Source organism: Hyperolius riggenbachi, chromosome 10 (assembly GCF_040937935.1).
Source record: "Hyperolius riggenbachi isolate aHypRig1 chromosome 10, aHypRig1.pri, whole genome shotgun sequence".
Classification (NCBI taxonomy): Eukaryota; Metazoa; Chordata; class Amphibia; order Anura; family Hyperoliidae; genus Hyperolius; species Hyperolius riggenbachi.
This window is the reverse complement of record NC_090655.1, coordinates 68,938,417-68,961,146: the sequence shown is the minus strand read 5'-3', so window position 1 is coordinate 68,961,146 and position 22,730 is coordinate 68,938,417. Positions and strand designations below refer to the sequence as shown.

General features: G+C 46.1%; 1 protein-coding gene across 3 annotated transcripts in view; it reads right to left on the bottom strand.

Moving 5' to 3' along the window:
• LOC137536002 (pancreatic triacylglycerol lipase-like) overlaps nt 1-22,730 on the bottom strand; it is a 197,572-nt gene that overhangs the window by 15,424 nt on the left and 159,418 nt on the right. For all 3 annotated transcript variants that reach the window (XM_068257928.1, XM_068257929.1, XM_068257930.1), the window contains one exon: nt 11,827-11,875. In XM_068257928.1, coding sequence (XP_068114029.1) covers nt 11,827-11,875 — 49 coding nt within the window. The remainder of the gene's footprint in view (nt 1-11,826; nt 11,876-22,730) is intronic.

Sequence of the window (22,730 nt, the reverse complement as noted above, 5' to 3'; positions counted from 1 at the left end):
TAAAAAAACAACAACAAATATTTACCTAAGGGTCTGAACTTTTTAAATATGCATGTCAAGAGAGTATATTATTATATTTTTTAAATTATAAGCTTGTAAATAGTGATGGACGCAAATTGAAAAAATACACCTTTATTTCTAAATAAAATATCAGCGCCATAAATTGTGATAGGGACATGAATTAAACGGTGTAATAACCGGGACAATGGGCAAATGAAATACATGGGTTTTAACCACTTGCCGACCAGGGAATTTTTCAATGATCGGTGCTGCGTGGGCTCTACAGCCCGCAGCACCGATCAGGAGTGCAGCAGGGCGATCAGACTACCCCCCTTTTTTCCCCACTAGGGGGATGTTCTGCTGGGGGGGTCTGATCACCGCCGGCTGCATTTGCTTAGCGGGGGGGCTCTTCAAAGCCCCCCTCCGCATCGTTCTTCGCCGTCTCGCCCGCTCCATCCCTCTCCCTCCCCCTGTGAGCTGCGCAGGACGGATTTCCGTCCTGCGCATCGAAGGATAGGCTTCAGCCTATCATATGCCGGCGATCCCTGGCCAATCAGAGGCCGGGGATTGCCGATCTGCCTTACGGCGCTGCTGCGCAGCAGCGCTGTATGATGTAAACAACGGAGATTTCTTCCCCGCCTGTTTACATTTTGCCGGCGAGCCGCGATCGGCGGCTCTCCGGCTGTTCACGGAGACACCCTCCGTGAACGGACATGGAAAGGCCGCCATGGAAACCCTCAGACAACCAGTTTACGGTAATCGGCGTTAGCTGGTCGTCAAGAGGTTAATTACGGTAGCATGTACTAATTTCAAACTATAATGGCCAAAATCTGAGAAATAATGAATTTTTTCCATTTCTTTCTTAACCTCCCTGGCGGTCTACTAAAAACCGCCAGGGGGCAGCAGAGTAGTTTTTTTTTTTTTTTTTTAAATCATGATACTGACATGACTACATGATAGCCGCTGTGCAGAGGCATTCCCCCGCCCACTCCGATCGCCTACAGCGATCTCCGATCAGGAAATCCCGTTCAAAGAACGGGATTTCCTGGAGGGCTTCCCCCGTCGACGGGCGGCATGACATCATCGACGTCGTCGACGTCATTGGGAGACCCTATCTACCCCTCAGCGCTGCCTGGCACTGATTGGCCAGGCAGCGCACGGGGTCTGGGGGGGGGGCGGCGCGGCGAGCGGCGGCGGCTAATCGGCGCGGCGGCGATCAGAGTGCACACGCAGCTAAGTGCTAGCTGCATGTTGCAAAAAAAAAGTGTGCAAATTGGCCCAGCAGGGCCTGAGAAATCCTCCTGCGCGGCATATCCCGAGCTTAGCTCGGGCTTACCGCCAGGGAGGTTAAAGAAAACCTGTATTGAAAAAAGTTCCCCTGGGGGGTACTCACCTCAGTAGGGGGAAGCCTCTGGACCCTATCGAGGCATCCCTCGTCCTCCTGTGTCCCACGGCGGTCTTGCTGCAGCCCCTGGAGCGCACAGGCGACAAATCTGACAGCCTGTGCAATATTTACCTTTTCGGGCTCCAGCGGGGGCGCTGTTGCGGCTCTTCTAACGGAGATAGGCAAAAATAGCTGTTCTCCGTCAGAACTGCGCAGTAGAGCGGCCCGATGGAGATCGGCTATTTTCGCCCATCTCCATGGGAAGAGCGGATACTGCGCCGGCGCTGAAGCCCGAATATTTAAATCGCCGCCGCTCCGGAAGGATTTATCGCCGTCGCCGTGGGACCGAGGAGGACAGGGGAAGCCTCAATAGGATCCGGAGGCTCCCCTTACCCGAGGGGAGTTTTTTCATTACAGATTTTTTTTTTAATCTTCCTGTTAAAATGGATTTAAAAAAAAATAATTGTTGGCAAAATGTACCACCCAATGAAAACCTAATTAGTGGTGGAAAAAACAAGATATAGATCAATTAATTGTGATAATTAGTGATACAGTTATTGGCGAATGAATGGGAGGTGAAAGTGTCTCGGACGCATAAGGTGAACAACAATGTAGGCTGAAGTGGTTAACATACTCTCTTGATATGCACCCTTAGGTAACTTTATGTTGGGGTTTTTTTTATTGCAATTTTTTTTTATTAAAAATTTTATTTGGGTAATTTTTGGTGTGGGAGGGAAACAGCTAATTTTAAATGTAATATAATCATGGGCAAAATGAGACATGCGCCCCCCCCCCCCCCCCCTCCCATGGCCAGCTGCTGCCCACCCCTAGCCACCCGAACCTGCAGGAGGAGGAAGCAGCACAAAAGGAGGGGCAGCGGCTGGGAGGGGGGCTAGACCCCCCACCTCCCTCACCTGGCTCTCCTCCTTCTTGCGCTTCCCCCCTCCAAATTAGTAGCTGCAAACAGAAGCGGGCAGAGAGGAATTACTCATCTTTTTCCTGTGTTCCAAGTGATGGTACGCAGCGCCATCGTCACGCGACACTGGTCACCGCCTTCTCCACCGCACTGTGCTTGCTGATTAGTGTCATGTGACGATGACGCTGCGCGCCATAGCCTGGAATGCAGGAAGAAGGTGGGCAGTTCCTCTCCACCCGCTGATGCTCGATTCTGTTTGCCGCTGCTAATTTGGAGGAGGGAAGCCCCAGAAGGAGGGGATCCACGTGAGGGGGGGGGGGGGTCTGGCCCCCCTCCCTGCTGCTGTCCCTCCTTCCAAGCTTCCCCCATACTGGGGGCAACTATGCTATACTGGGGGCGACTATACTAGCTATACTGGGGGCGACTATACTACCTACACTGGGGGCAACTATACTAGCTATACTGGAGATGACTATACTAACTATACTGGGGGCAACTATACTCTCTCTGCCTTTCTGATGTCCCTTTCTGCTGTCTCTCTTTCTCTGCCTCTCAACTCTCTGCGGTCTCTCTCTTTCTGCCTTTCTGCACTCTCTCTGCTTTTCTGCTGACTCTCTCTCTCTCTCTGCATCTATGCTGTCTCTCTCTCTCTATCTCTTTCTGCGCTCTCTCTCTCTCTCTCTCTCTCTCTGCCTCGCTCTCTCCCTTTCTGTGCTCTCTCTCTCTGCTTCTATGCTGTCTCTCTCTCTCTCTGCTTTTCTGTTGTCTGTCTCTCTCTCTCTCCCTTTCTGCTCTATCTCTCTGTCTTTCTGCTGACTCTCTCTCTCTCTGCCTTTCTGCTCTCTCTCTAGCTGCCTTTCTGCTCTCTCTCTGTCTCTGCCGTCTCTCTCTCTCTGCCTTTCTGCTGTCTGTCTCTCTCTGCCTTTCTGCTCTCTCTCTGCCTTTCTGCTTGCACTCTCTCTCTCTGCCTTTCTGCTTGCTCTCTGCCTTTCTGCTTGCTCTCTCTCTCTCTGCCTTTCTGCTTGCTCTCTCTGCCTTTCTGCTTGCTCTCTCTCTCTCTGCCTTTCTGCTTTTTCTCTCTCTCTCTCTCTCTCTCTCTGCCTTTCTGCTTGCTCTCTCTCTCTCTCTGCCTTTCTGCTCGCACTCTCTCTCTCTGCCTTTCTGCTCGCACTCTCTCTCTCTGCCTTTCTGCTGTGTCTCTCTGTCTTTCTGCCGTCTCTTTCTCTCTCTTGCTCGCGCTCTCTGCCTACCTGCTGTCCCTCTCTGCCTACCTGCTCTCTCTCTCTCTTTGCCATCTCTCTCTCTGCCTCTCAGCTGTCACTCTCAATCTTAGCTGTGTCTCTCTGCAGTCTCTCTCTCTCTCTCTGCCTTTCTACTGCCCTCCCCACCACACACGGGCACCCTCCTCCTGCCCATTGTCACCCTCTCCCACCCACTGGCACCCTCCTGCAAAATCTGGGGTGTGGCTTATTGCCACACAGGGGGCATGGCTTAAGTTTCCCTGTCACTACTTAAACTGGGGGGCACCTGTGTCAGAGGCACTCACAATCTAATCCCTACCATAGCCCTAGTCTAATGTCCCACCATTGCTAAGTTCATGTAAATTTGGCTCCACCTGTGACCACAACCACATCGTGTTTCATGGCCACACCCATTTTTGACACCGACACCCCCATTTTTGCCCCCCCCCCCCTGAAAAATGTTCTGCAGACGCCCATGAATATAATGTATTTATTTATTAAAAAATTTATGTGGATGTAGTTTTACTATTTAGCCAGAAAATGGCCAAGGTCCAGGAAGCGAACGATCACGCTTCCAGGAACTAGTATGAGGATGGGGAACTTTTATTTAAGCAGAAAGACGGCAGCCTCTGATAAGAGGCTGTCGTTTTTTCTCTGGGGAACTTAGATCGGTGAATGGGAACTAAATTCCCATTCATTGATCGGGGGCTAACGGCAGGCGCGCCTCATTCAGCTGCAGCAGCACAGTCTATCTGGACGAACATAGGCTTAAGTGGTTAATACATTTTACTATTTATTTTGTTTTTTTCTCAACTCCGCCCTCCCCCCACCGGCCAATCCTAGCGATTGGCTCTCAGACATCAGCCTATGAGAGCCAATCGCTCTCCTGCCTCTCAGGGGGAAAGCCGTGTGACACGGCTGTCACCAGTACAGCGCTGCAGTAGAACGCAGCGCTGTACACTGTAAATAGACAGCGTTTTCGCTGTCTAACAGTCTACTAGCGGCTGGGAGACTGATGACGGAGCGGAGCTCAGTCATTGATGTAGAGATGCGCACATTAGCGCGTGCGATCTCCTGCAAAACCCCGCCCCAAGACCAGTGTTGCCAACCGCCCGTAAATTTACGGGCAGCTCGTAAATTTTGATACAAAATAAGCTGCCCGTGAATTCCGTAAGGAATTCAGCAGCGTCCGTAAGGGCAATCTCCCCCCCCCCTTCCCTCATCTTAGTGCTCTCCCTCCCTCGCTGACCGCTCCTGAACTAGTGCTGACTGAGTGGCTGGCAGCGGGCGGGACTTACCTTCCGTCTCGCTCCAAGCGCCGGAAGTTCTGCTGCTCTGGTCTGGACCAGACCAGAGTGGCGGAAAATCATCCGGCGCCTGCGACGAGACGCAGCAGGTAAGTTCCGCTCGCTGCCGCCTGCCAGCCACTCAGTCAGCACTACTTCAGGAGGGGAGAGCGAGGGAGTGAGAGCACTAAGGTGAGGGAAGGGGGGGGAGATTGCCCCCTTCTCCACCGCTGATGCCACAGCTCTCCCTCCACTGCGCTGCCTGCTCCCCTCCTGCTGGGAGGGGGGGGGGGGTGTCACCTGGCTACCTATATTGGGCACATATACCTCTGGCTACATATACTGGGCACATATAACCCTGACTACATGTACTGGGACATATACCTGTGGCTACATATACTGGGCACATATACCCTGCCTACATATACCTCTGGCTACATATACTGGGCACATATACCCCTGCCTACATATACTGGGACATATACCTGTGGCTACATATACTGGGCACATATAACCCTGACTACATATACTGGGATATATACCTGTGGCTACATATACTGGGAACATATACCCTGCCTACATATACTGGGGACATATACCTCTGGCTACATATACTGGGCACATATACCCCTGCCTACATATACTGGGACATATACCTGTGGCTACATATACTGGGCACATATAACCCTGACTACATATACTGGGACATATACCTGTGGCTACATATACTGGGCACATATACCCTGCCTACATATACTGGGCACATATACCCTGCCTACATATACTGGGGACATATACCTCTGCCTACATATACTGGGCACATATAACCCTGACTACATATACTGGGACATATACCTGTGGCTACATATACTGGGCACATATACCCTGCCTACATATACTGGGGACATATACCCGACTACATATACTGGGCACATATACCCCTGCCTACATATACTGGGCACATATACCCCTGCCTACATATACTGGGGACATAAACCTCTGGCTACATATACTGGGCACATATACCCCTGCCTACATATACTGGGGACATAAACCTCTGGCTACATATACTGGATACATATATCCCTGGCTACATATACTGAGGACGCTGGCTGTTTGCCATTATGTGCATTTACTGGTGAAAAGCTGTCTCTTATTATGTGCATTTACTGGTGAAAAGCTGTCTCTTATGTGCATTTACTGGTGAAAAGCTGTATCTTATGTGTATTTACTGGTGAAAAGCTGCCTTATGTGCATTTACTGGTGAAAAGCTGTCTCTTATTATGTGCATTTACTGGTGAAAAGTGTTAGAATTTAAGTAGGCCTCCGTTATTTGGACTGAGTTAGTCAAAAAGGCTTGGGGTGCAGACTTGCCCTTTAAGTGGATTTTCTCTTAGAGAGAAAATCTACAGTTCTGTCAGCAGAATTAGGACATACCAAGAAGCTGTTCTATGGACAAGGCCACAGGTCTCACTGACCTCAACATGTACACCACAAGAGCAGTAAACACAGCCATGTTTAATCAATATCAAATTCCTTGCAACTAGGGCAAGTGATTCATAGAATATTAATCAAGTAGGTGTGTATCATGACATCACAAGGGATCTGAACCAATCCTAGGTTTAGGGGGAGGGTTCAGATGATGACACAGTTAACTCTTTCCTGGTCAGTATTAAAGGTCATGAGTTGCCAACGGAGGGCACTCTTGCTTTCTATCTACTGGCTAGAACCCTTTTCTTATATATATTTATTTATGTCTCATTGGTTTATCTTGTATACTGTATATATTTAGTTTAGACGCAACTGAGTATAGAAAGAAGATAACCTAACATTCAGGAGGAAGGTTAGTCAAGAGCATGTAACGCAAATGGACTTAAAGAATGATTGTTTCGCTAAGATGTACCGACATGTAGAGATGAGTATCTGTATATCTGTGTACTTAATAAACGCCATCAAACTTTGAAGACGCCTAAGAAAGTCTATCTCCTGCTTGCTGTGATGAGTCGTGTTTGCAACTCTTGCTGAGGAGTTTGCTGGTGCTGGAGCAAAAGGTGATTTATAACAAAAAGCTGTCTCTTATGTGCATTTACTGGTGAAAAGCTGTCTCTTATTATGTGCATTTACTGGTGAAACGCTGTCTCTCATTATGTGCATTTACTTGCCATGCCCACTTTCGTCGCCGCGGCGCGCTTTCCTCGAACATGTTGCCCCCTACCCATTTGACTGCCCCCTCATATGTGCCAGTCTAGAACCGGCCCTGTACCCCTGCCTACATATACTGGGCACATATACCCCTGGCTACCTGTTCTGGGGACATCTCTCCCCCTAGCGACCTGTTCTGGGGACATCTATACCCCTGGCCACCTATTCTGGGGACACCTATAGACCTGGGGCTACCTATTTTTGGGGAACCACTGCTGTCAGATTAAATGTATTTTGGGGGACTGTTGCCAGATTATGTGTATGTTGGGGGAATCGCTGCTGCCAGATTACATCTATTTTTTGGGAACCACTGCCATATTATCTGTATTTTGGAAGAACCTCTGCCAGATTACGTGGATTTTTGGTGAAATGCTGTAAGATTACATGTATTTTGGGGGAAGGGGGGAAAACACTATGGCAGAGCTCAAACTTCCCTGGCAGACTTTTACAGCAATACTAAAATCATGTTTATTTGGCCCCACCCATGACCACGCCCACATTCTGCTGCATGACCACGTCCATTTTTTCGGCGCGGCGCAGGGGATTTTGTCAGTAAAAAAAATCTTTTGGCAGTAAATTTGGCAGTAAATTTTTAAGTATTTGTCAGTAAAAAATAACGTGAAAGGTTGGCAACACTGCCCAAGACTTGACACCAATTGGCAGATTTAAAGGAAACCTGAAGTGGGTATATAATGAAAGGGGTCATTTAGACAGTGTGCCAAACACAGCCACATTGAGATCACAAAGCCATTTTGCAGTCCATTATTTCGGTGTTCAGTAGTTTTCGGTGCAGATATCAGGTCATTATTTTAAAGCAAATTTAAAGTGAAAATACATTGATGAGACAAATGAATTGTATGTATTTCACTAATGGTGAATAGAAAATGAGTAACATAGAACTAAATCTCGTATTATTATTTTTATTTTAAGGGCTTAAAGTGAACCCGGGGTGAAAGTGAACCAGTAAGAAACAATTGGATCCATTATCTACTCCTAAATTAATTTTTTTTTTTTTGACATCCCACAGTTTTATTTTATGTTAAAAAAAAACTTAAAAAGTAGATTTAATGTTTTATGGTCTCTGCTGAATGACACAGTCTTTCGAACGGCCCAGAGCTAAAATATAAGACTTATTAACCTTTTGTGATCTATTCCCTGCACTCAGCAGCTGTTCTCTGCCAGGAAAACGTTTTTATGCTGTGATTCAGCATTTCTTATCAGTGAGGGTTAAAAGACAACTGGGCTTGATTCACAAAGCGGTGCTAACTGTTAGCACGCCTGTGAAAACCCCCTTAGCATGTCTAAACTAGCTTTTCGCGCGCAAAACTTTATGCGCGTAAAATTTTACGCGTGCACTGCACAGAGCGCAGGGCACTCCGCGCGAAGTGCCTATTAAAGCCTATGAGACTTAGCGCGTGCATAGGACTTTGCGCGCGATCTGATTGAGAAAACCGGTGCTAACCTACTTAGCACCCTGGTTAGCGCGCCTAAAGACTTTAGACGTACTAAGTAGGTTAGCACCGCATAGTGAATCAAGCCCAACTGAAGTGAAAGGAGGCTGCCTTATTTATTTCCTTTTAAAGAAAACCTGTATTGAGAAAAACCTCCCCTGTGGGGTACTCACCTCGAGTGAGGGAAGCCTCCGGATCCTATTGAGGCTTCCCCCATCCTCCTCGGTCCCACGGCAGCGGAGATATAGCTCCCCGAACAGCGGGGATGTAAATATTGCCGGCTCCAGCGCAGGCGCAGTATCAGCTCTCCGTCTCGGAGATAGGTGGAAATAGCCGATCGCTGTCGGGCCGCTTTACTGCGCAGGCGCAAGTCTCCAGCGCCTGCGCAGTAGAGTGGAGCCGACGGAGATCGGCTATTTTCGCCTATCTCCGTGCGGAAAGCCACAACAGCGCCCCCACTGGAGCCAGGAAAGGTAAATCAATCAGCGCTGATCAGCTCTTGTCAGCCTTGTTGAGGGAGGATTCCGGGACACTTCGGGGGAGCCAGCGCTGGACTGCCTGCAGCTACAGGGGAGGGGAAGCCTCATTGGGACCCTGAGGCTTCCCCCTCCCAAGATGAGTACCCCCCAGAGGGGCTTTTTTTTATATACAGGTTCTCTTTAAGCAATACCAGTTGCTTGGCTATCCTGCTGATCCTCTGCCTTTAATACTTTTAGCCTTAGACTCTGAACAAGCATGCAGCAGATCAGGGGATTCTGACATTATTGTCAATCTGAAAAGATTAGCTGCATGCTTGTTTCTGGTGTGATGCAGACACTTCTGCAACCAAATAGATCAGCGGGACTGCCAGGCAACTGGTATTGTTGAAAAGGAAATAATTATGGCAGTCTCCATATTCTTCTCACTTCAGTTGCAACTGGAGAGAAATTGTTACTTGCATACCTGAATGTTTAACTCATTCAGGCAGAGAAAGAAGAAAAGCAACACAGCCACAAGTCTGCCCATACCATAGCAGGCTAGTACACATGGACTTTAAACGTTCTTTTTAACCACTTGCTGAACGCGTCACGCCGATGGGCGTGCACGCGGCAGCCCCAGGACCGCCTAATGCCGATTGGCAGAAGGTCCTTGGGTGTATTTTGCAGGAGATTGCGCGTGTCGATGTGCGCTCATCCCTGCTTGGATGGCTCCGCTCCGCCTTCAGTCTCCCAGTGGCGAAACTGCCGTCTATTAACTAGGTACAGTGCTGCTATCTAAGGCAGCACTGTACAGGGGACAGCCGTGTCACTCAGCTGTCCCCTCCAGAGGCACAAAAGGCTGAAGCCTATCACAGCCGATCGTGCTGATAGGCTGACGGGGGGAGGGACAGAGATAAAATAATAATTAAAAAAAGACTCCATTTATTTACAAATAAATAACAAAAATATTTGAAAAAAAAAAAAAGAACCGATGAGACCCCACCAACAAAAAGCTCTGTTGGTGGGGAGAAAAGGGAGGAGGGAAGGGAATCACATGTGTGCTGTGTTGTGCGGCCCTGCAGCGAGGCCTTCAAGCTGCAGTGGCCAATTAAAAGAAAAATGGCCTGGTCTTTAGGGGGTTTAACACTACGGTCCTCAAGTGGTTAAAAAAAATTGACTAGCAGTTTGATGCTAGATGATCAGTTCAGAACATTGTACTGTACACAAATCTGCTTCAATGCCAACGTAGCTTCAGGTTCTGATTTCCTATTCACAGGTGGGAAACTAAACATAAACTGAAAGTGAACTGAACTCATAGAGACCATGGTGGTTCCAGAGACAGGAAGTAAGGGAAATAGGGGACCCTGGCAGCATTAGTAATAATACATTCATTTGGGATTTACATTCCTTTAGGAAAAAAAATAATGTATATATTTGCAATTGTAAAACTGTAGATGGTTTTCTTGCAAATTTTTGAAACTCAAATTTCTCCTAACGGCACCACACAGAGCTGGATCAGACCTGTACAGTTTGTATGATTCTGATTCAGATTTTGGGCCTGATTCACTAACCGGTGCTAACCTAGTTAGCACGCCTAAAGGCTTTGGGCATGCTAACTAGGGTGCTAAGTAGTTAGCACGCACCAAGCTGATTCAGATTGCGCGCAAAGGCCAGTGCGCGAGAAAACGGTGCACACGATGTGCTTATAACGGCGCATTAGGTGCACCCTAAACGTGGCACCCATGCGCCGTTTAGGGCGCATCCAATGCGCTGTTATAGGCGCGTCGGGTGCGCCGCTTTAGTCGCACCCGACGCAACGTTTCGCACACACCGACCTTTCCGCGCACAAAGTTTTGTGCGTGGTATTTTGCGCGTGAGCGCCAATTAGCGCGCGCAAAGGATTTTTAGGCATGATAAGGGGCTTTTCACAAGCGTGCTAACAGTTAGCACCGCTTTGTGAATCAAGCCCCTTGTGTGCTGCTCCGCCTCTGACATAGGAGACTAGGGTTCAAATCTAGGCTCTTCTAATTCAGCAAGGAGGCCTTGGGCAAGATTCTATAACACTAAAGGGTAGCCTACCGAGTGCGCCCCTAATCGCTGAAGCTCTTGAGTGCTTCGAGTCCAACAGGAGAAAAGTACTATACAAATGTTGACATTATTAGTATTAACTAAGGTTTTAACCTCTTGACGACCAGCTAATGCCGATTGGCGTAAACTGGTTGTCTGATGGTTTCCATGGAAACGGCCACTCGTTCAAATCGCCTTTCCATGTCAGTTTACGGAGGGCGTCTCCAGGAACAGCCGGAGAGCCGCTGATCGCGGCTCGCCGGCGAAATGTAAACACACGGGGAAGATATCCCCGCTGTTTACATCATAAGGCAGATCGGCGATCCCCGGCCTCTGATTGGCCGGGGATCGCCGACATATGATAGGCTGAAGCCTATCCTACAATGCGCAGGACGGATATCCGTCCTGCGCCGCTCAGAGGGAAAGGGAGAGGGAGGGAGCGCCGAAAACGCTACGGAGGGGGGCTTTGAAGAGCCCCCGCAAAGCGCGGCAATCAGACCCCCCAGCAGGATATCCCCCTAGTGGGGAAAAAAGGAGGTAAGTCTGATCGCCCTGGGCTGATCTGTGCTGCGGGCTGGAGAGCCCACGCAGCACAGATCAACCAGAAATCCCCTGGTCGTCAAGTGGTTAAAAGCTTGCAAGAAAACAATTTACAGCTGCTCATTTTATGTGGTACCTAAAGAGGCTTTTGTCATTTTACTCACCCAAACACACTTTTTTTCTGGATCTTTTGCACAACGAAACAAGCAAGCTATATTCTTCTGCCAAATATTTAGCAAAGAACTAAAACTTCAAGATAAAAAAAACAGAAGCCTACCTACCTTGTACGACCGCCAGGAAGGCCACAGCAAAAACCCAAGTCAGCAACATCTATGGAGAAAAGAATATATTTGAAAAGAGGTTCCCAGTGATCAGGACTCAATCGGTGCTCTGTTTATACCTACCTTTGTCCTTGCAGAGCTAGTGTCAGCTGCGCACTGACTGGATGGGACTGTATATATATATAGCTTTACGCACTCACTCTCTCACGCAGGTGGGAGGGATTACTGCACAATGACCCTCAACATTATTAATCATTGAGGCACATTTATTTTTGCTATTTATACAAATGTTTTGTTACGTGACATGTTTTGTTACATAACGGAAACTTCTAAAACAATGTTGAAAATAAAAAAAATTAAAAAAAAATCACTTTCAGGCTGGGTTCACATATGACATTGCGTGAAAGGTTGCTTTTTCTGGCATGTGCCTTGTGTTTTTTGTACGTTTCTGGGGGGGGGGGGCGTTTTCATATTGGGTCTTATGCAAATTAATAGAAAGAGAACAGGAAGTGGAAATACATCCTAAAACTTTATTTTAAAAAAACGCATATAAAAACACACAAAAAATGCAAACGCAATGCATTGCGTTTCTACTGACTTTCATTATGTGCGTTTTGGCACCAATCCTGCATAATATGCAACAAAACCAGCGTTTGTGAAACGCATACTGTAAATCGCAGGTCTCCGCATCTTTTTCTGCGTCCCACTGACTAAGGCTACTTGCACACCAAGACGTTGCGTTAGGTGCCACGTTAAGGTCGCATAACGTGCACCTAACACAACGTATGGTGCTGCAAGATAGGACGGTAGAGTGAGCCGCGTTAGGCGGCTCTATCCCTATAAGGTCTCCCAGAGTGGCGCTGATTGGCCGGCGGGACCACGTGATGCGGAGCGAGACACTCCGCATCACGTGGTCCCACCGGCCAATCAGCTGCCGCCAGTGCAGTGAATATTAAGTAGCCATGTGCGCGGCTACTGTAGCTGGCTCTCCCCGCCTCCTCTCTGCCCCCCACTGAGCATGTGCAAACAGTCTAACGCGGCTATAGTCGCTGTAACGCCGTAGCATGCTGCACTTTCGGGAGAACGTGCAGCGTTACATGTAACGCAACGTGGGCTGTGTGAACAGCCCACTTGTGTTACATTGCTGTGCGTTGGGGGAGCGTTACAGGCGCACTAACGTGCGCCTGTAATGTCCCTGTGTGTAAGCAGCCTAACATTGCTGCATAAAACGGGGCATTTTATGCAACGCTAGCGTTTCTGCTATGTGCGCATCTAGCCTCAAGATCAGCTGGCAATAGCGGTGCTTTGCATTATTATTATTATTTATTTTATTTATAAAGCGCCAACATATTACGCAGCGCTGGACAATAAATATATACAATGATAAAAGCATGACAGACATAACAAGGTTATACAACATAGAACAAAGTTATACATGCAAATTGTACAAAATACATGATCATGCAATTTGGGCTGGTTAGGTAGGGCCAGTAATACGTAAGTACAGGCTGCCATAGGACAGGAGCACACAATCCTGTAGATTACACTAGGGAATGGAGGACCCTGCAAGAGGCTTACAATCTAAAGGGTTTGCAGAATACAGATATACAGCAAGGTCCCTATTATCCGGAACTCAGGCAACAGGAGGTCTCAGCTAACATAACGGGTATTGTTTAGGGGGTTTTGCAAGGATTAACCACTACCCTACCACAGTTTTTTTCCCCCTTCAAAACCAGAGCAATTTTCACATCATGTTCCTCCCATTCATTCGCCAATAACTTTATTGCTACTTATCACACTGAAATGATTTATATATTATTTTTTCTGGGACAAACTAGGCTTTCTTTGGGCAGTACTTTTCATTATATTTTATTTTATATACATTTTACAGGGAAGAAGAAAAAAAATTGCAAAAATTAATCATTTCTCAGCTTTTAGCCATTGTAGTTTAAAAATAAAAAGGTGCTATCATAGATAAAACAGACATTTTATTTGCCATTTTGTCCCAGTTATTACAACGTTTATTTTGTGTCCCCAGTACAAGGTATGACGATAATATATTATTTGGAAATGCAGGGGTATTTTTTTCTGTTTCGTTTTTTTTTTTTTATATTATAACAATAATTTCAAGCCTTTATTTACAAAAGAAACAGAAATATACCCTCATGACATACATATTAAAGTAAGGTAACTATTTATTATTTATTTAAAAAAAAAAATTACAAGTGTTTTATTTTGTTAACTATGGGGTAGGGGTGGAAGGGTTTAAAAAAATAATAATATAAAATGTTTTCTGTGTAAAAGTGTATTATGGTGTATTTTACTTTTTGTCCACTAGATGGCCCTACACTTAGTTCCCATCTGCTGTTAACAGTAGACTGGAACTAGTGTGGGCAACAGCATACTTTCGGTTTTGCTGAATGAGAGGCTGCGTCCCATTGATGTAGCTCTCATTTATCACAGACACTGTGATTGGGTTTGGAAACAGCCGTTTCCATATCAGGATCACGGAAAGGCAGGTTTGCGGCGAATACGAATGGAAATATTGCGGCAATCGGGAGCGTCGGTGGTAAGTAAACAGTGTGTATATATATATACGCCCCTAATTCACAGGTGAAGTAAGCAGGGGCTTATATATACATATCAAGGATCCAGAAATGGTTAAAATACTTACCAAGCCGCCAGCCACGTTTTCTAACTTTCCAGCAGCTCCCGTCAGCTTTCCGACGTCCATGCACGGCTCCCAGAGTGTCACGTGACTTGACACAGAGGGCTGGGAGAAGATGTTGCTGGAGGTTCAGTAAGCATTTATTGCTGCACGTGAATAGTGTGACCGTTGCAATGGTAACACGCATTACAATCAAGTATTACAGTTAGTAACACTCATTGCTAAGAGGTTGTGCTGAGTGGAAAGGATAAGACAGGAATGAGCGCCTCTCTTCCATGCCACTCAGCACAACTTGTTATTGACCTGAGGAAGCAGGGTCAACCTGAGAAATGCAAAGTCATTGTGAAATAAATTTATTTATCAGTAGCAGCCCCTTTTTGTATTGTTAAACTTTTCTATGGCCAGTCGCTCCCAGATTATGTATATGCAGGTTTGTTAATTCAGTTAGAGGTTAGGATCCCTCCTAAGGGGGATGGCCTCATCGTAGTGGGATGGTCCAGTACGAAGTAATTTGCATGCAAACTATCATGGAAGCTAACATCCTCCAATGATAATTTGGTGCATCTGGTTTGAAAGCAGGGAGTGCATGTGGTCTATAAGTAGGCTCTACACGCCTATACAATTAGTCATTTGGATGTAGTTTGTTCTAAGAAGCGCTGCCTTTTCTTTACTGTTCCATAGGGGTAGGCCAACCAATCACTCTCTATATTAACCTTTCAATGTATTAATAATATTATTATTTAGTATTTATATAGCGCTGACATCTTCCGCAGCGCTGTACAGAGTATATATTGTCACTTAACTGTGCCTCAGAGGGGCTTACAAACTAGTCACTTCAATAGTCATATGTCTGTGTACGTATCATAGTCTAGGGCCAATTTAGGGGGGAAGCCAATTAACTTACCTGTATGGAATGTGGGAAGAAACCCAAACAGACAGGGGGAGAACATACAAACTCCTTGCAGACTTTGACCTGGCTGGGATTTGAACCGGGGACCCAGCGCTGCAAGGCGAGAGCACTAACCACTACGCCACCATGCTGCCCATGTATTTTATTATCCTGGGCGCCTCTTCCCAAAAATTGGTATTATAGATATGAAAATAAAATGATAGGGTCTGCCAGCTTGTAAAGGTCCCTGGTTTGCTGGTACTTCCTCATGGTTTTTGCGATTTGTCTAGCACTAGACTAAAATATGAGTGTCTGTTTGCAGAGATGGTTGCAGCAGATTTTCACCACATCCAAGAGCACCTGGTCTTGTCACAAATTAACCCAGCTGGTCAGTATAGCTGAAGAAATGGCTCAGCTGCAGACAAATAACATTTATATTGGAGATCATGGGTTAGACTCCCTGATACTGCTACTGCCTACTGAGCGCACCTAGTGTCTGCAGCTCAAGCGCTTTGAGTGCGCCAGGAGAAAAGCGATTTTCTCTTGGCGGACTCAGAGCACTTAAACAGGAGTCACTAGGTGCGCTCAGTAGGCAGTAGCAGTATTAGGGAGTCTAGCCTAAAGACTCCGTACTGAGTAGGTGCTGGCTTACTGAAAAGAAAGAACCCAGGTCTCCTGTGTCAGAGGCAGAGCCCTTAAAGCAAACCTGAAGTGAAAATAACCTTACAAGATAATGAATTGTATGTAGCTAAGAAATAGAACATTAGTAGCAAAGAAAATAGTCTCATATTGTTTTCCAGTACAGGAAGAGTTAAGAAACCTCAGTAAGCTATGTAAAAGAGCTTCTGTGAGCTCTTCGACTAACTTGGGTCGAAGACAGCCCTGTTTTCTGAAGCACTTATACAGTACTTCAAAGAAACCGTGAGGGACAGCTTGCGGTAAGGTTCTACTGCAGGGAAGTTCAAACGGTCATTAGCTCTGCTCTGTTTTATAGTTTAAAAAATGAAGTGTGATTTGTTTTAAACTGCAAATATTAGAGAATGATGCAATGTTATAAAAAGCTATATAACAATAAAAATGAGACTTTTCTTTGCTACTAATTTTCTATTAATTATCTGTGCTACACACACACACACAATTCATCATAAGGTTTTTTTCCCCTTCAGTGTCACTTTAACCATTACACTCTCCAGCCACTACGCAGCTGATCATATCCAGCAGGAGAAACAGAGCTCTAGTGGTAAGCATCCGCTTATGCCACTAACTTCCCAGAAATACTAATTTTAAATAGCGTGTATCAGAACCTACTAAATGGTTGTCTATGGTGTGCCAAATCCAATTCAGGGCACAAAATGGTGTGCCAAGTCCAATTCCAGGCACGACACAGTTGTGCTTGGCAAAATAAAAAACAATTCTGATTCTGAAAATTGTAATAAGTGTCCAAATTCCAGCGTTAGAGAGGAGAGGAGAGAAGAGAGCGGTAAGAGTATAATTAGATAACAGAACTATCTGTAGAACAGTATGTTAAATCATATGGTGTCCACCAGGTGGCGGCATAAGCTTTGAAGTTATACAGTATAATTGCACACTGCAAGTGATTCCCATTCAGATTCCGCTTTTTAATCAGTTTTTACATCCAATTCAGATTCTGATTTGCAGTGTGCAGGGAGCAAACTGCAAATCATAATCTGAATCGGATGTAAAAACTGATTAAAAAGCGGAATTTGAATCGCTTGCAGTGTGCAAGAGGCCTAAAGATGAGCATGAGCCATGCAGATTTTAATACACTGCAAATTAGCAAAGGTCAAACTGGTTAGAGATCAGTAAAGAAAATATCAGTTCGGAATTCTGCCTAGCAGCCAAGTTAACATTGCAACAAACAATTCAAACAGGCAGGGCTGCTACCTTAAATTTCTGAGCCCCATACTAATCAAACCTGTCTCATGCAGAAATATTGGGGCAGAGCCAGAGCTAAAGGAACAGAGCTGCAGGAGACAGCAGAGAAGAGAGGACTCCCATGCCGGAAACAGGTGAATTATAAATACAATGATGTTCTGCTGTCTCTTACACACACTCCTTCCGCTCCCCTTTCCCATGAGTGCACACGCCAGCCGTGGCAGACCACAAACTGCACTTGTTTGGGCCCCAGCCTCATCTCGGGCCCCTTACACCTGTTCCCCCTGTGATGCCTCAGCGGCTGCCCTGCAAACAGGCGAAACATAAGCCATAAGAAAGTAAATCAGTTTATAGAAGTTATCCCGAAGAAAAAAAAATAAATTTAGTGGACTTAAGCCAATTGAAGCTGAAATCGAGCTCTTACTATTTTTAACCTCCAATAACATCAGTCAGAAATATAGGACCATATTCATATCAACCTTTAAACCCACTATGTGGATAGATGACGGAATGCAATGCAAAGAGATCATCAGGTGTTTTGCATTATTCACTACTGCTCATACCACACAATCCTGGTGATCATCACTATAAAACATTAAACAGTGGTCAACTTCACTGCTCCGTCATCAGGACTGTACTGCGCTGGCACAGTAGTTCTGCGCCTGCGCAGTGCAGATGACGTCAGCAGTGGAGCGCAGAAGAAGCCGACCATGCACAGAAGAAGCCCATCCCTGCACATGACAACAAGCTGCTTTTCCCCAATGATGGCCTCTTCACCTCGTTCACTTTCCTCTCACTTCTCCTCCTACTCTGACTGCATGCTTAGTGTAAACACAGTACAAACATGCTGCCCCTGTAATTTCTGCACCTGATGCAAATGTTTCACCTTGCTTCATGAGAGTACCGGCCCTGGCTGCATTAAGCTACACCCCACACTGCCTCGCAGAGTCCTTTGAAGCAGGACTGTATTTTCCATTTCAGCATCATACACTGCTTTGTGTACGTCAGTGACCCAAGGTCAGTATGTTACAAAAAAAGCGGCATGACCAAGACCTACGATTACTTACGTAAGGCACACACATGAGAAAAAGCACCTGGGTGAAAATTATATATGTGAAGCTTTTTTTTCTCTTGCAAAGCACGTCAGGATAAATCTCAACATCCAGGTTAAAGTCCAATCCCGACCAACAATTTTATGTTGGTTTTGGATAGATAAGGAAAGGTTAGGGCCTTGTATGCATATTTAACCACTTGAGGACTGCAGTGTTAAATCCCCCTAAAGACCAGGTTAATTATTGCTAAATTGGCCACTGCAGCTTTAAGGCCAAGCTGCAGGGCCGCACAACACAGCACACAAGTGATTCCCTCCTCTTTTCCCCCCACCAACAGAGCTTTCTGTTAGTGGGGTCTGATCGCTCCACAGTTGTTTATTTTTTTTTTTATAAATATTTATTTTATTTATATTTCAATAAATTTAGCTTTTTTTGTATTTATTTTACCCTGCTCCCTCCCTCCCTTCCTCTGCCAGCCTATCAGGGTGATCAGCTGTCATAGGCTTCAGCCTATGACAGCCGATCACTCCCCAGCCTCAAGAGGGGACAGCCGTGTCACACAGCTGTCCCCAGTACAGCGCTGCTGCCGATCGCATCGCTGTACATGTAAATAGACGGCGATTACGCCGTCTAACAGTCTCCCGAGATGCGCGCAGCTTGCGCGCAATCTCCTGCAAAGTGCAGCCCCAGGACTTGACGCCAATTGCCGTTAGGCGGTCCTGGGGCTGCCGCCGTGGTCACGCCCATTGGCGTGAGGCGGTCCTAAAGTAGTTAAAGGAAGCCCGAGGTGAGAGGGATATAAAGGCTGACATGTTTATTTCCTTTTAAAGAATACACATTACCTACCTCGAATACTTTATCCATAAACCCTGAACAAGCATGCAGATCAGATGTCTATGAAAAATCTGAAAAGATTAGCTGCATGCTTGTTTCAGGTGTGTGATTTAGACACTACTGACCAGAAAGATCAGCGGGACTGCCAGGCAATTGGTATTGTTTAAAAGGAAATACATATGGCAGCTTTCACAGGTCTCACACCTCGGGTTCCTTTTAAGTCTCATGGTGCACCACATATGTGTTTTTAAGCGTATTTAAATTTCCATGTGTGTTTGTATGTAGAGGACACTGAAAAAGACACACAGATCATATCTGTGCACAATTTCATGAATTTGACTATAATGTCAGTGTGAAACTGATGGTCGGCTGCCCTCCTGAGGCTGGTTGCAAGTAGAGATGGCCCGAACCGTTCGCTGGGCGAACATCTCTGGGCCTTGTACTACTTCCGGGTCGATATGACCCGGAGTAGTACACCTGCGCTGCCCGCCGGAGAGCGTCCTAGATCGCGCTCCTGTTGCCGGGCACTCTCTGCGCATGAGCGTGACGTCGTTCATGACGTCACGCACATGCGCAGAAAGTGCCCGGCAACAGGAGCGCGATCTAGGACGCGCTCCGCCGGGCAGCGCAGGCATACTACTCCAGGTCATAGCGACCCGGAAGTAGTGCAAGGCCAAGTGATACAGAGATGTTCGCCAGCGAATGGTTCGGGAACCGTTCGCGACATCTCTGGTTGCAAGTAAGTTTATGCCTGATAACGTTTGCAAGATAAGAAGAATGACACAGGCGCTGGATATACAGTACTGTACAAATAAGCAGTCTGGGGAAAATGGGGAATCATGTGAAAGTTACCACTTCCACTTTGCAATCACTGATAAAATTATTGTCACAATCCTCCCACGGGATTGTGCGCACTCCCAGGTATCTCTTCCTTTGTTAGTTATGTTGCTCCTGGTAGCGTCTGGAGTGTAGTACAGGCTACTTTCACTTGCAGTACAGATCAGAGTGGGCTTACTCACTGAAAAACTAAGGAGAGTGGAGAGCAAAGTCCTGCCCAAGGAGGTATTGGAGCCACCTGCATTACAGATGCGAGTGGCTTATTATGACTGGCTGCATTTTGAAGAAAAGGCTTAATGATTGGGTCAAGTGTGAGCACAAAGTTTTGCAGGACACGTGCTGCAAGTCCTCCCCGCGTAGGTGATGGAGCCAATCAGAGGAGTGGCTGCCTCTATTCAGTGACGACTGCAATTTTTACCAACGATTTGTCCAGCCTGGCTATGCAGCCCTAAGGTATACTTAACCTTGTAGTCCACCAAATGTGCAAGTGCTTGTACTGTACCTCTAATGGGAGGACAGAGTTGGCCTTTTGCAGCAGAGAATGTACCAGGGCATGCTGGGCCATTTCTAGGTCAATTTCTGATACAGTAAACTTCTGATATAATAAACCACTTTTTCTGGTCCCTTGGAGTTTAATATAACAAGATTATACTATATTCAGAGAAGTTTTTCTTTAAATAAGGGAATAAGGATTTAAAAAAAAAAAAAGGCGCTGATAGAAGTTGCCAATTTCCATGCACACAATCAACTGTCCTTCGATGGTTGGAATAAGTTGCTTTATTTATGGATGTGTTCTTAGGCAAAATTGTGAGTGAGCCAACTCACATGGATTAGAAGCAGCCCCACACATGAATGGTCTAAGGATGTTTCACTGTTGGCATATAGACTGGACTGATGGTAGTGCTCACCTTTTCTTCGCCAGACAACCACTTTGATGAAGCCCTTAACCTCCCTGGCGGTTTATTAAAATCCGCCAGGGGGCAGCAAATATGTTTTTTAATTTTTTTTTTGTTTTTTCATGTAGCGAGACAACGTCTCGCTACATGATAGCCGCTGCTCGGCGGCATCCCCCCAGCCCCTCCATTCGCCTTCGGCGATCGGAGATCAAGAGATCCCGTTCATAGAACGGGATCTCTTGGAGGGCTTCCCCCGTCGCCAAGTGCTAGCTGCGTGTAACAAAAAAAAAATTATGCAAATCGGCCCAGCGGGGCCTGAGCGGTGCCTCCCGGCGGCATAGCCCGACCTCAGCTCAGGCTTACCGCCAGGGAGGTTAAGGCATCTGACAGAGTCCTCAGCAGTCCAGTCCTTGTACTTTTTGTAGAGTATCAGCCTGTCCTTTACGTTTTTCTTGGAGAGGTGTGGCTTTTTGCTGCTCTTCTTGACACCAGGCTGTCCCCCAAAATTCTTTGCCCAACTGAGCGTGGAGATGCACTCACACCAGACTGCTGCCATTCCTGAGCAAGCTCTGCACTGGTGGAACTCCATTCCCAAAGCTGAATCACCTTTAGAAGATAGTCCTGGTGCTTGCTTGTCACTTACAGTAGGCAGCAGAATTCAGACAGAACCGAACGGTTTTTGAGTAGCCCTACTCCTCATGGGGGATTCTCAGGGATTTCTTAGTGAATGGCAGTTGCTCCGTCCAACTGCCAAAAAAGTGTATGGTGAGCACAGACGCTGGCAAGCATCTTTGTATACATCTTTTTATAGGGAGGGTCTTTATAAAGAATAAAGGCCATGCTGAGCATGCCATATGGAGAGATGGACTAGCCCAAAACCTGTCGGTAATTTCAGATTTCTATTACTTACTGTAAGTGACAGCAACATAGGAGTAAAGTAATTTATGGCTCATTTTACTCTGGAAGACATGCATTTTTTATTTGTATGTGTGTATATATATTTTACATTTTTGCAACATTGATCCTTTAAGGAACATTGTCTGTCCGAAACATGGTTTTGACCTGACTCAATAAAGGCTTATATTTCATATCTTTCATTAAGCAGAACCCATCTTCTAGGACTCTACTGTCTGTGGGATTGAGTCACTTGGCTCCAGCACTGACCCTGCTTCAGAGGCAGAGCGAATTACACCAAAATCTCTTTGTTACATATAAAAAGTGTACCCCAGGTGATATGTAACATGAGACGGGCGAGATGATATGGGCAGCACGGTGGCGTAGTGGTTAGCTCTCTCACCTTGCAGCGCTGGGTTCCTGGTTCGAATCCCAGCCAGGGCACTATCTGCAAAGAGTTTGTATGTTCTCTCCGTGTCTGCGTGGGTTTCCTCCAGGCACTCTGGTTTCCTCCCACATTCCAAAAACATACAGATAAGTTAATTGGCTCCCCCTAAAAATTGGCCCTAGACTACAGTACTTACACTACATAATATAGACATATGGCAATGGTAGGGATTAGATTGTGAGCTCCTTTGAGGGACAGTTAGTGACAAGACAAAGTAATATATATATATATACACACTGTACAGCGCTGTGTAATATGTCGGCGCTATATAAATACTAAATAATAATAATAATAATAATAATGAGACAGATGTGTATGTACAGTGCCAAGCACACAAATAACTAGGCTGTGTTCCTTTTCTTCTTTTTTCTGCCTGAAAGAGTTAACCACTCAGGTATGCAAGTGACAGATTCTCTCCAGTCCAGACTATAGCGTAACACTCACTGATAAGGAATTACAGCCATAAAACTCTTCTCTGGCAGAAAACAGC